Source organism: Oncorhynchus kisutch, unplaced genomic scaffold (genome assembly GCF_002021735.2).
Source record: "Oncorhynchus kisutch isolate 150728-3 unplaced genomic scaffold, Okis_V2 Okis09a-Okis19a_hom, whole genome shotgun sequence".
Taxonomy (NCBI): Eukaryota; Metazoa; Chordata; class Actinopteri; order Salmoniformes; family Salmonidae; genus Oncorhynchus; species Oncorhynchus kisutch.
Window position 1 is genome coordinate 18,257,086 of NW_022261985.1, and position 14,623 is coordinate 18,271,708.

General features: G+C 46.0%; 1 protein-coding gene across 7 annotated transcripts in view; it reads right to left on the reverse strand.

The window, feature by feature from the left end:
- LOC109887153 (uncharacterized) overlaps positions 1-14,623 on the reverse strand; it is a 19,641-nt gene continuing 5,018 nt past the window's right edge. The window contains exons 1-5 of one of the 7 annotated variants that reach the window (XM_031815273.1): positions 10,922-11,120; positions 6,615-6,777; positions 6,170-6,271; positions 5,275-5,400; positions 1-235 (exon numbers count right to left, since the gene is read on the reverse strand). In XM_031815273.1, coding sequence (XP_031671133.1) covers positions 101-235; positions 5,275-5,400; positions 6,170-6,271; positions 6,615-6,770 — 519 coding nt within the window. In that variant the 5' untranslated portion in view covers positions 6,771-6,777; positions 10,922-11,120 and the 3' untranslated portion in view covers positions 1-100. Of the gene's footprint in view, positions 236-5,274; positions 5,401-6,169; positions 6,275-6,614; positions 6,778-10,524; positions 10,665-10,921; positions 11,121-14,623 lie in introns of those variants that run through there. The other 6 variants (XM_031815270.1, XM_031815276.1, XM_031815272.1 and 3 more) reach the window with 6 other exon arrangements.

Sequence of the window (14,623 nt, forward strand, 5' to 3'; positions counted from 1 at the left end):
TTTGCTATTTTATTTTTTATTACCAAAAGCGTTTTCCAGTTGCTTTCACATGATGGGAATGTTTTAGTCCTGCATTGGAGGATTCATATACTGTGTGTTGCTATCCCTGGCCTTCCAGCAAGAGGTCCACGTAGGCCCCAGTCACCAGGCTGTCATCCCCAACACCGAGCTCCTTCATCAGGCTGCGAGCAATCGCCTCCCCCTCCTCAGGCCTCTGGTCCTCCCTCAACACCACCTACACACACACACACACACACACACACACACACACACACACACACACACACACACACACACACACACACACACACACACACACACACACACACACACACACACACACACACACACACACACACACACACACACACACACACACACACAGTTTCATAAAAACAGCTTTTTAAACAAGATCTAGAAACACAGACACACCCCAACCTCAAGATCTAGGTAGTGTCTAGTGTCCCAGCCAGGTGAACCTACCTCTAGATCTATGTAGTGTCTTGTGTCCCAGCCAGGTGAACCTACCTCTAGATCTATGTCGTGTCTAGTGTCCCAGCCAGGTGAACCTACCTCTAGATCTATGTAGTGTCCCAGCCAGGTGAACCTACCTCTAGATCTATGTAGTGTCTAGTGTCCCAGCCAGGTGAACCTACCTCTAGTCCTATGTAGTGTCTAGTGTCCCAGCCAGGTGAACCTACCTCTAGATCTATGTTGTGTCTAGTGTCCCAGCCAGGTGAACCTACCTCTAGATCTATGTCGTGTCTAGTGTCCCAGCCAGGTGAACCTACCTCTAGATCTATGTAGTGTCCCAGCCAGGTGAACCTACCTCTAGATCGATGTAGTGTCTAGTGTCCCAGCCAGGTGAACCTACCTCTAGATCGATGTAGTGTCCCAGCCAGGTGAATCTACCTCTAGTCCTATGTAGTGTCTAGTGTCCCAGCCAGGTGAACCTACCTCTAGATCTATGTAGTGTCCCAGCCAGGTGAATCTACCTCTAGATCTATGTAGTGTCTAGTGTCCCAGCCAGGTGAACCTACCTCTAGATCGATGTAGTGTCCCAGCCAGGTGAATCTACCTCTAGTCCTATGTAGTGTCTAGTGTCCCAGCCAGGTGAACCTACCTCTAGATCTATGTAGTGTCCCAGCCAGGTGAATCTACCTCTAGTCCTATGTAGTGTCTAGTGTCCCAGCCAGGTGAACCTACCTCTAGTCCTATGTAGTGTCTAGTGTCCCAGCCAGGTGAACCTACCTCTAGATCTATGTAGTGTCTAGTGTCCCAGCCAGGTGAACCTACCTCTAGATCTATGTAGTGTCCCAGCCAGGTGAATCTACCTCTAGATCTATGTAGTGTCTAGTGTCCCAGCCAGGTGAACCTACCTCTAGTCCTATGTAGTGTCTAGTGTCCCAGCCAGGTGAACCTACCTCTAGATCTATGTCGTGTCTAGTGTCCCAGCCAGGTGAACCTACCTCTAGATCTATGTAGTGTCCCAGCCAGGTGAACCTACCTCTAGATCTATGTAGTGTCTAGTGTCCCAGCCAGGTGAACCTACCTCTAGTCCTATGTAGTGTCTAGTGTCCCAGCCAGGTGAACCTACCTCTAGATCTATGTTGTGTCTAGTGTCCCAGCCAGGTGAACCTACCTCTAGATCTATGTCGTGTCTAGTGTCCCAGCCAGGTGAACCTACCTCTAGATCTATGTAGTGTCCCAGCCAGGTGAACCTACCTCTAGATCTATGTAGTGTCTAGTGTCCCAGCCAGGTGAACCTACCTCTAGTCCTATGTAGTGTCTAGTGTCCCAGCCAGGTGAACCTACCTCTAGATCTATGTTGTGTCTAGTGTCCCAGCCAGGTGAACCTACCTCTAGATCTATGTCGTGTCTAGTGTCCCAGCCAGGTGAACCTACCTCTAGCTCCATGTAGTGTCCCAGCCAGGTGAACCTACCTCTAGATCGATGTAGTGTCTAGTGTCCCAGCCAGGTGAACCTACCTCTAGATCGATGTAGTGTCTAGTGTCCCAGCCAGGTGAAGCTACCTCTAGATCGATGTAGTGTCTAGTGTCCCAGCCAGGTGAACCTACCTCTAGATCTATGTAGTGTCCCAGCCAGGTGAATCTACCTCTAGATCTATGTAGTGTCTAGTGTCCCAGCCAGGTGAACCTACCTCTAGATCTATGTAGTGTCCCAGCCAGGTGAACCTACCTCTAGATCGATGTAGTGTCTAGTGTCCCAGCCAGGTGAACCTACCTCTATTTTTTATTTTATTTTTTTATTTCACCTTTATTTAACCAGGTAGGCTAGTTGAGAACAAGTTCTCATTTGCAACTGCGACCTGGCCAAGATAAAGCATAGCAGTGTGAGCAGACAACAAAGAGTTACACATGGAGTAAACAATTAACAAGTCAATAACACAGTAGAAACCAAAGGGGGAGTCTATATACAATGTGTGCAAAAGGCATGAGGAGGTAGGCAAATAATTACAATTTTGCAGATTAACACTGGAGTGATGAATGATCAGATGGTCATGTACAGGTAGAGATATTGGTGTGCAAAATAGCAGAAAAGTAAATAAATAAAAACAGTATGGGGATGAGGTAGGTGAAAAGGGTGGGCTATTTACCAATAGACTATGTACAGCTGCAGCGATCGGTTAGCCGCTCAGATAGCTGATGTTTGAAGTTGGTGAGGGAGATAAAAGTCTCCAACTTCAGCGATTTTTGCAATTCGTTCCAGTCACAGGCAGCAGAGTACTGGAACGAAAGGCGGCCAAATGAGGTGTTGGCTTTAGGGATGATCAGTGAGATACACCTGCTGGAGCGCGTGCTACGGATGGGTGTTGCCATCGTGACCAGTGAGCTGAGATAAGGCGGAGCTTTACCTAGCATGGACTTGTAGATGACCTGGAGCCAGTGGGTCTGGCGACGAATATGTAGCGAGGGCCAGCCGACTAGAGCATACAAGTCGCAGTGGTGGGTGGTATAAGGTGCTTTAGTGACGAAACGGATGGCACTGTGATAGACTGCATCCAGTTTGCTGAGTAGAGTGTTGGAAGCCATTTTGTAGATGACATCGCCGAAGTCGAGGATCGGTAGGATAGTCAGTTTTACTAGGGTAAGCTTGGCGGCGTGAGTGAAGGAGGCTTTGTTGCGGAATAGAAAGCCGACTCTTGATTTGATTTTCGATTGGAGATGTTTGATATGAGTCTGGAAGGAGAGTTTGCAGTCTAGCCAGACACCTAGGTACTTATAGACGTCCACATATTCTAGGTCGGAACCATCCAGGGTGGTGATGCTAGTCGGGCATGCGGGTGCAGGCAGCGACCGGTTGAAAAGCATGCATTTGGTTTTACTAGCGTTTAAGAGCAGTTGGAGGCCACGGAAGGAGTGTTGTATGGCATTGAAGCTTGTTTGGAGGTTAGATAGCACAGTGTCCAAAGACGGGCCGAAGGTATATAGAATGGTGTCGTCTGCGTAGAGGTGGATCAGGGAATCGCCCGCAGCAAGAGCAACATCATTGATATACACAGAGAAAAGAGTCGGCCCGAGAATTGAACCCTGTGGCACCCCCATAGAGACTGCCAGAGGACCAGACAGCATGCCCTCCGATTTGACGCACTGAACTCTGTCTGCAAAGTAATTGGTGAACCAGGCAAGGCAGTCATCCGAAAAACCGAGGCTCCTGAGTCTGCCGATAAGAATATGGTGATTGACAGAGTCGAAAGCCTTGGCAAGGTCGATGAAGACGGCTGCACAGTACTGTCTTTTATCGATGGCGGTTATGATATCGTTGAGTACCTTGAGTGTGGCTGAGGTGCACCCATGACCGGCTCGGAAACCAGATTGCACAGCGGAGAAGGTGCGGTGGGATTCGAGATGGTCAGTGACCTGTTTGTTGACTTGGCTTTCGAAGACCTTAGATAGGCAGGGCAGGATGGATATAGGTCTGTAACAGTTTGGGTCCAGGGTGTCTCCCCCTTTGAAGAGGGGGATGACTGCGGCAGCTTTCCAATCCTTGGGGATCTCAGACGATATGAAAGAGAGGTTGAACAGGCTGGTAATAGGGGTTGCGACAATGGTGGCAGATAGTTTCAGAAATAGAGGGTCCAGATTGTCAAGCCCAGCTGATTTGTACGGGTCCAGGTTTTGCAGCTCTTTCAGAACATCTGCTATCTGGATTTGGTTAAAGGAGAACCTGGAGAGGCTTGGGCGAGGAGCTGCGGGGGGGGCGGAGCTGTTGGCCGAGGTTGAAGTAGCCAGGCGGAAGGCATGGCCAGCCGTTGAGAAATGCTTATTGAAGTTTTCGATAATCATGGATTTATCAGTGGTGACCGTGTTACCTAGCCTCAGTGCAGTGGTCAGCTGGGAGGAGGTGCTCTTGTTCTCCATGGACTTCACGGTGTCCCAGAACTTTTTGGAGTTGGAGCTACAGGATGCAAACTTCTGCCTGAAGAAGCTGGCCTTAGCTTTCCTGACTGACTGCGTGTATTGGTTCCGGACTTCCCTGAACAGTTGCATATCACGGGGACTATTCGATGTTATTGCAGACCGCCACAGGATGTTTTTGTGCTGGTCGAGGGCCGTCAGGTCTGGGGTGAACCAAGGGCTGTATCTGTTCTTAGTTCTGCATTTTTTGAACGGAGCATGCTTATCTAAAATGGTGAGGAAGTTACTTTTAAAGAATGACCAGGCATCCTCAACTGACGGGATGAGGTCGATGTCCTTCCAGGATACCCGGGCCAGGTCTATTAGAAAGGCCTGCTCACAGAAGTGTTTTAGGGAGCGTTTGACAGTGATGAGGGGTGGTCGTTTGACTGTGGCTCCGTAGCGGTGATCGCTGAGATCCTGGTTGAAGACAGCGGAGGTGTATTTGGAGGGCCAGTTGGTCAGGATGACGTCTATGAGGGTTCCCATTGTTTACAGAGTTACGGTTGTACCTGGTGGGTTCCTTGATGATTTGTGTGAGATTGAGGGCATCTAGCTTAGATTGTAGGACTGGCGAGGTGTTAAGCATATCCCAGTTTAGGTCACCTAACAGAACAAACCCAGCCAGGTGAACCTACCTCTAGATCGATGTAGTGTCTAGTGTCCCAGCCAGGTGAACCTACCTCTAGCTCCATGTAGTGTCTAGTGTCCCAGCCAGGTGAACCTACCTCTAGATCGATGTAGTGTCTAGTGTCCCAGCCAGGTGAACCTACCTCTAGATCTATGTAGTGTCCCAGCCAGGTGAACCTACCTCTAGATCGATGTAGTGTCTAGTGTCCCAGCCAGGTGAACCTACCTCTAGCTCCATGTAGTGTCCCAGGCCCTCCACTGAGTCCAAGTGAACCCTCGTCTGACCAACCAGGAACAGCCTCCTCTCCTTCCTCACCTCACCCTTAACCCCTAGAGAATCAGCCAGCACAGTCTACACACACACACACACACACACACACACACACACACATTAATACACACCACCTCACCTCGAGCCCACTCTAAACTAGTCACTAATTATTCCCTCAGGGTCTTGTGTGGTAGAGAGAGTAGTGGTATGGTAGAGAGAGTAGTGGTGTGGTAGAGAGTGTAGTGGTATGGTAGGGACAGTAGTGTTGTAGTAGGTACAGGAGTATTGGAGTAGGTACAGTAGTGTTGTAGTAGCTACTCACTGTGTAGTAGGGACAGTAGTGTTGGAGTAGGTACAGGAGTATTGTAGTAGATACAGTAGTGTTGTAGTAGCTACTCACTGTGTAGTAGGGACAGTAGTGTTGGAGTAGGTACAGGAGTATTGTAGTAGGTACAGTAGTGTTGGAGTAGGTACAGGAGTATTGGAGTAGGTACAGTAGTGTTGGAGTAGGTACAGTAGTGTTGGAGTAGCTACAGTAGTGTTGGAGTAGCTACTCACTGTGTAGTAGGGACAGTAGTGTTTTAGTAGGTACAGTAGTGTTGGAGTAGGTACTCACTGTGTAGTAGGTACAGTAGTGTTGGAGTAGGTACAGGAGTATTGTAGTAGGTACAGGAGTATTGTAGTAGGTACAGTAGTGTTGGAGTAGGTACTCACTGTGTAGTAGGGACAGTAGTGTTTTAGTAGGTACAGTAGTGTTGGAGTAGGTACTCACTGTGTAGTAGGGACTGTAGTGTTGTAGTAGGTACAGTAGTGTTGTAGTAGGTACAGGAGTGTTGTAGTAGGTACTCACTCTGAGCCCCTCTGGGTCCTGTGTAGTAGAGAGAGAGTAGTTGGACACCTTGGGCCCGTCACAATCTGGTCTCTCATAGAAGATCAGCTGACCACTCCCATCCTGCTGGACAAATACAACTTCAGTCCAAAGCATGTGGGGGTGGGGTGGTGTTTATATGTGTGTGGGGGGGGGGTTTACGTGGGGGGGGGGTTTACATGTGTGTTGTGTGTGTGTGTGTGTGGGGGGAGTGTGTTTGTGTGTGTGTGTGTGTGGTGTGGTGTGGTTTGTTGAGTGTGGGGGTGTGGGGGTGGTGTGGTGTGGTGTGGTGTGTGTGTGTGTGTGTGTGTGTGTGTGTGTGTGTGTGTGTGTGTGTGTGTGTGTGTGTGTGTGTGTGTGTGTGTGTGTGTGTGTGTGTGTGTGTGTGTGTGTGTGTGTGTGTGTGTGTGTGTGTGTGTGTGTGTACCATCAGGTTACGTAGTTTAAGCCGTCCGGTGCTGCAGTTGAAGAACGTGTCCTGCTGGCGGATTACTGTTCCCTCTGATTGGCTTAGCTGGCTGGCTCTCTCCGCCAATCGTGTCGCATTGCTCACCCTCGCCTTGATCTCCACGTTAGACGGCATCTCTGATCTGTACCGAGTTAGGGGTTGTGTTAGGGTTATGTGAGGGTTGTGTTAGGGTTGTGTGAGGGTTGTGTGAGGGTTAGAGTGGTAGATGTTTATATCATATCCATTAAATAAATACATTGAACGTGAGCTTCTCAATGCTGGAGAGTGCACACCTCCCTCCTCAGAATCAAAACACAGACAGTGTACATTCAAGGCATCCCAATATGTATCTGAATAATACCATAATACTAACTATACTAACCCCTACGGTGGTTCTGGCTAACCCCTATGGTGGTTCTGGCTAACCCCATACTGTGGTTCTGGCTAACCCCTACGGTGGTTCTGGCTTGGTTCTGGCTAACCCCTATGGTGGTTCTGGCTAACCCCTATGGTGGTTCTGGCTAACCCCTACGGTGGTTCTGGCTAACCCTTACGGTGGTTCTGGCTAACCCTTACGGTGGTTCTGGCTAACCCCTACGGTGGTTCTGGCTAACCCTTACGGTGGTTCTGGCTAACCTCTATGGTGGTTCTGGCTTGGTTCTGGCTAACCTCTACGGTGGTTCTGGCTAACCCCTACGGTGGTTCTGGCTAACCCTTACGGTGGTTCTGGCTAACCCCTACGGTGGTTCTGGCTAACCCCTATGGTGGTTCTGGCTAACCTCTACGGTGGTTCTGGCTAACCCCTACGGTGGTTCTGGCTTGGTTCTGGCTAACCCCTACGGTGGTTCTGGCTAACCCTTACGGTGGTTCTGGCTAACCTCTACGGTGGTTCTGGCTAACCTCTACGGTGGTTCTGGCTAACCTCTACGGTGGTTCTGGCTAACCTCTACGGTGGTTCTGGCTAACCTCTACAGTGGTTCTGGCTAACCTCTACGGTGGTTCTGGCTAACCCCTACGGTGGTTCTGGCTTGGTTCTGGCTAACCCCTACGGTGGTTCTGGCTAACCCCTACGGTGGTTCTGGCTTGTTTCTGGCTAACCCCTACTGTGGTTCTGGCTAACCCCTACGGTGGTTCTGGCTAACCCCTACGGTGGTTCTGGCTAACCCCTACGGTGGTTCTGGCTTGGTTCTGGCTAACCCCTATGGTGGTTCTGGCTAACCCCTACGGTGGTTCTGGCTAACCCCTACGGTGGTTCTGGCTTGGTTCTGGTTAACCCCTACGGTGGTTCTGGCTAACCCCTACGGTGGTTCTGGCTTGGTTCTGGCTAACCCCAATGGTCCTAATTGGGATGACGCTTTTTCCCTCCATTTACCTCAATGCAACACTTCCCGACCTTAACTCATCATTTGAAACTGGGCGGAGATTTCAATTGCGTATTCCATCCAAGTCTAGACAGATCTAGACCAAAACCCAACCATGTCATTTCAAAATCAGACGCAGTCATCAAGTCATTTCTAGAATCCTACAATTTGTCTGATCCATGGAGGAGGAGCAATCCCACTTCTAAACAGTACTCTGTTTTCCCTCCAGTTCACCGCTCATACTCTAGGGTTGACTTGTTTCCTCCAGTCCACAGCTCATACTCTAGGGTTGACTTGTTTCCTCCAGTCCACAGCTCATACTCTAGGGTTGACTTGTTTCCTGCAGTTCACCGCTCATACTCTAGGGTTGACTTGTTTCCTGCAGTTCACCGCTCATACTCTAGGGTTGACTTGTTTCCTCCAGTCCACAGCTCATACTCTAGGGTTGACTTGTTTCCTCCAGTCCACAGCTCATACTCTAGGGTTGACTCTGTACAGTAACACCCTGTATATAGCCTCCACATTGACTCTGCGCCGGTACCCCCTGTATATAGCCTCCATATTGACTCTGTACCTGTACCCCCTGTATATAGCCTCCATATTGACTCTGTACCTGTACCCCCTGTATATAGCCTCCATATTGACTCTGTGCCGGTACCCCCTGTATATAGCCTCCACATTGACTCTGTGCCGGTACCCCCTGTATATAGCCTCCATATTGACTCTGTACCAGTACCCCCTGTATATAGCCTCCATATTGACTCTGTACCGGTACCTCATGTATATAGCCTCCACATTGACTCTGCGCCGGTACCCCCTGTATATAGCCTCCATATTGACTCTGTACCTGTACCCCCTGTATATAGCCTCCATATTGACTCTGTACCTGTACCCCCTGTATATAGCCTCCATATTGACTCTGTGCCGGTACCCCCTGTATATAGCCTCCACATTGACTCTGTGCCGGTACCCCCTGTATATAGCCTCCATATTGACTCTGTACCGGTACCCCCTGTATATAGCCTCCACATTGACTCTGTGCCGGTACCCCCTGTATATAGCCTCCATATTGACTCTGTACCGGTACCCCCTGTATATAGCCTCCATATTGACTCTGTGCCGGTACCCCCTGTATATATGATGAAAATGACAGGCCTCTCATCTTTTTAAGTGGTAGAACTTGCACAATTGGTGGCTGACTAAATACTTTTTTGCCCCACTGTATATTGTTGTTCAGTGTCCATAACCTGTAGTGGGTGAAATACACGCAATTCAATCAGGGCCGGTCTATGCCGTTCTGGCGACCTAGGAGGGACTAAACTGGCAACAAAATGTGCTCACTGCAAAACTAGAATAGTCCCAGGAACCAAATGACATTGACATGACAGAAAATACATCTTTTCCAGATGTTGAAGTTTAGGCTCTGAATAAAAGGTGAAGACATAATTTACAGGACATTGAAAAGGAGTCTTTTCCAGATGTTGAAGTTTAGGCTCTGAATAAAAGGTGAAGACATCATTTACAGGACATTGAAAAGGAGTCTTTTCCAGATGTTGAAGTTTAGGCTCTGAATAAAAGGTGAAGACATCATTTACAGGACATTGAAAAGGAGTCTTTTCCAGATGTTGAAGTTTAGGCTCTGAATAAAAGGTGAAGACATCATTTACAGGACATTGAAAAGGAGTCTTTTCCAGATGTTGAAGTTTAGGCTCTGAATAAAAGGTGAAGACATCATTTACAGGACATTGAAAAGGAGTCTTTTCCGGATGTTGAAATCAGGTTCATTTTCAGTTCTGAATGTAAGTCTATAAATTACATCTTTTCAACATTTGTTTGTGCCAAATCAGGGATTATCCAGACCGCGTCAAATCTGAACCAAACAGACATTCAAATTTTTGTCCAGACTGGAGCAAAAACCAATGTCTGTGGATGTGGAACTTAAGGCAGGTCCAGACTACACCAAAAAAAGACATCCAAAAGACATTAGAGTATGTCCATGCTTACTGAGGTGTAGCCTACAGTGTTGCCTGACATGTAATTTTATAAATGCATATCTGTTGTAAGCCTACCGCCTGTAAAACACCAGCAACAAAAATAGAGGTCTGGACAGGACCAAAAAAAGACCTCGTGCTTCCTGGGGTGTAGCCTACCATGTCGGCCTCAATGCCATTTTATGAATGCCAATCCATGTGGTAGGCCACCATTTGTAAAACAGGGACTAATCAACGTGTCTATTTATGCTCGGAATGTCAGCTACCCAACTTTATCAGGAGCTATCTTGAGCCTATTTAGCGTTACTTCTCCAACAATACTCTGGAGAGGAGCGCGGATGCGTTACGTCTCCAACAATACTCTGGAGAGGAGCGCGGCTGCGTTATATCTCCAACAATACTCTGGAGGAGCGCGGCTGCGTTATATCTCCAACAATACTCTGGAGAGGAGCGCGGCTGCGTTATATCTCCAACAATACTCTGGAGAGGAGCGCTGGGAGTGGACATTACTTATCACAAAGCGGTATCAACGCTCACCTAAAAAGCCACTATGCCACTGGTTGAAAGAAACTGCCACTGGTTTGGGGCATTTGGAGGTGCGTCTTGGTCAGTTAAGCTCAGAAAATGCCGCGGTGAATAAAATGAATGGTGAACTTCTCGATGTGGCACAAAACACACACCTAACGTGAAGGGAAGTGGTGAGCAAAGTGCCTGCAGGAGGGCAGCTACGTTACAGACAGCCTGCTAGTATGTACTGTAGCTAGATAGCCTAACATTGCACGACTCGGTAGATACTTTCAGCTGAATAATATTTCCATCAAAAAAAGGCTCGCTAGCAACACGATGTTTGAATACACTATCAAAAGTACATGAAGTTGTACGTGTTCTAAACGTTTATACCATATGTACATTTCCCCCACCGGGGAACACATACCTGGAAACTCCCGCTGCTGACTTGAAGGTACTGCAGCCAGGCTAGAGCAATACATGACAGAGCAGTCGATACTCACACTATGGATATGGAAAAAATAACTAAAACTAATGAAAGGATGTAGGTGAAATACACAAGACAATATTAATACCCGCTATGCCTATGAATTTGATAGTGATTACATTACTCCAGCCTCACATCATGGGGAGGACACTGTGTTATTGTTTCTACTGCTGATTGTCGCTTTGAGGTGCACGTCGCCCCCTACTGTGCTGGAGTGTGTGGCCGATCACGGTTTACATTAACTTGACATTGATATAGAAGAAATACAAACATACACCTACATTCTCCTACCTTACTCTGCACTACTTGTAAACCAACCCCTTGAATCACACTGTGCTCTATATTTGGACTTTTATTTGACAAGCTTTCCATCCTCACTGTATATTTGACAGTTTAGTGTGACTTTTATTTATTTAGTGTATTTTTTGCCTCCCCTGTTTTAACAGCCAAGGGCATATGGGAAACGGGAGCGAGAGGAAAAAGAAAAATAACTTTTTGTTTTAAGGTTGTTTAAGCATCCAATCAACAACATCAACCGTAGCAGCTAGCTGCAAAGAGAACGGAGGTATTTACTGTGTTTCAATAGTGGTCTTGTTTCAGAAATCTTTCTTATTCTTTTGAACGTGTACTGAACGGATATTTGTGTTGTAATTGATTAATTTAATTTTACATTTTTATTAACAACAAATCAATACATAAAGCACATGAGGGAACACAAGCATACATATATTACAAACAATGGACAATCGAGCTAGGGGCGGGGCTGGGGGCGGGGCTGGGGGCGGGGCTAGGGGGTACAATATCACATTACAATTACACAAGGACCTTAAGGAACATACATATACGTACAGTTCTAAGATCTTTTTTGTTAGTAGAGCATTTAACCGTCTTAAAATACAGTTCAATTTATTTTTGTAGGTTATGAAAATGTGTTTTTCTGTTTGTACATTTACATTTGTGTATATGAAATTTGGCCAAAAGAATAATGAAATTAATGACATAGAAATGTTTCAGCTTATTTATATCGTATGTAAAGAGTCCAAACAGTACATCTCTCCACAATAGTGTAACATCTTCATACATGTGTTCAAATATAAACCTACTCATGTCTTGCCACAGTTTTCTTAGATGAATACAATGCCCCAAAAGATGCAACACTGTTTCTGGGTGGTCATTACAAAAGGAGCAATTTGAGTTGATGTTTTCCTTAAACTTCTTCATATAGTGATTGGCAGGATAATATTTATGAATAATTTTAAAGGAAACTTCCTTAATTTTGTTAACAAGTAGGTATGTGTGTGGCAACATCCAAACATTTTTCCAACAGATATTATCAATAAATCCATTCCAATAAGGCATGACATAAGGTACAACATCCTGCTCAAACAAGGCTCATTTTGCCCTGTTGTTGAATGGACCAAAAGAGAAACAAATCTTTCCTACTGATTCAACAGAGTCAATAGAAGGTAGGCTCTGAGGGTCAGGTCTTGACACGTTCCTGAATAACATAGCAACACCCGAGGGAATGGCATCTAAAAAAATTGCTAAATCTTTAGGTGTTACAGGGACCTTGTAAAGTGATAAGAATTCTTTATAGCTGAGTAAAAGACCCTCTGCATTTACCAGTTGGCACCAATAGGATATTATTTCAGAACCAATATTCTAAAAACAAAGAAGTATTTTTATACAGTATATCCCGATTATTCCATATATAATATCTGTGTGGAGGAAAATTGTGTTTATAAATTAAGGACCATGACAAGAAAGCCTGCCTGTTAAATACTAAGACCAGGGCGTGACACTGCCGATGAAAAGCAGAACGTTTCACTGGAACTTTGTAAATACTTCATTGCAAAACAACATGAAATTAAGGCCACCAAAAGTAGAGAAGACATGATGAGGCATAAAATTCCAGATAGAAGTGGGTCTTCTTAGGAATTGTTTTATCCAACTGATCTTAAAAGTATTATTTAAAGTAGTAAAGTCCAGACAATTCAGTCCACCATTCTCATAAGTGTTCATTACAACAGTTTTCCTAATGTAATGGGTACAGTTTCTCCAAAGAAAGTTGAAAAGCATCTGGTCTATCTCCTTGCTTATTTTACTGTCACGATATAAAGATAGAGGACCATATGTTAGTCTAGAGAAACCTTCAGCCTTGGTTATTAGGACTCTACCTTTAAAGATAAGTCCCTCTGTAGCCATTGATTTAGCAATTTCTGGGGGGGTTTAATACGAGGGTTAAAATGTAGTAAGCCTCTAGACTTCTGATCCTTTGTAATGGTTATGCCTAAATATGGAAGTTCTTCTTTTACTGGAATACCATAATATGAAGGTGTCACACAATCTTTGACAGCTATGAGTTCACATTTATTAATGTATATAGATATAGACCAGACGCTTTGGAAAAGCATTGTATCACATTGATCAATATGGGAATTTGGTTAGCGTCTTTCAGAAAAAGTGTAGTATCATCAGCCAGCTGGCTTATAATAATTTCTTTACCAGCTATGGAAAAACTTTGTACAGGACTATTATTTAAAGAATTTGCAAGAAGTTGGGTGATTAATAAAAACAGGTACGGAGAGATAGGACAACCTTGCCGAATTCCTCTTTTTACTCAAATCTAGGTGAGGTGCCATATTTCAGTTTGATAGAGCTGTTACCATTTGCAGAGAGTCTTAATAGCCTTACAGAAAAATCCCCAAAGCCAAGTCTCTCAAGGGAGTGGAAGAGAAACTGATGCTCTACTGATGCCCTCCTGAAATATTAAAGCAGGAAGCACCAGTGACTCAGTCAATAAGAAGTGGTCAAATGATGCAGATGCTAAGCTACAAGACTGTTTTGCTAGCACAGACTTTGCTAACAGTTTCAACTGTTCTGCCTTATTATTATTATTCGACCATGCTGGTCATTTATGAACATTTGAACATCTTGGCCATGTTCTGTTATAATCTCCACCCGGCACAGCCAGAAGAGGACTGGCCACCCCACATATGCTCTCTCTAATTCTCTCTTTCTTTCTCTCTCTCGGAGGACCTGAGCCCTAGGACCATGCCCCAGGACTACCTGACATGATGACTCCTTGCCGTCCCCAGTCCACCTGGCCATGCTGCTGCTCCAGTTTCAACTGATCTGCCTTATTATTATTCGACCATGCTGGTCATTTATGAACATTTGAACATCTTGGCCATGTTCTGTTATAATCTCCACCCGGCACAGCCAGAAGAGGACTGGCCACCCCACATAGCCTGGTTCCTCTCTAGGTTTCTTCCTAGGTTTTGGCCTTTCTAAGGAGTTTTTCCTAGCCACCGTGCTTCTACACCTGCATTGCTTGCTGTTTGGGGTTTTAGGCTGGGTTTCTGTACAGCACTTTGAGATATCAGCTGATGTACGAAGGGCTATATAAATAAATTTGACTGGAATACGTTCCGGGATTCATCCAATGGCATTGAAGAGTATACCACCTCAGTCATCGGCTTCATCAATAAGTGCATCAACGACGTCGCACCCACAGTGACCGTACGTACATATCCCAACCAGAAGCCATGGCAACATCCGCATCGAGCTAAAGGCTAGAGCTGCCGCTTTCAAGGAGCGAGAGACTAATCCAGACGCTTATAAGAAATCCCACTATGCCAT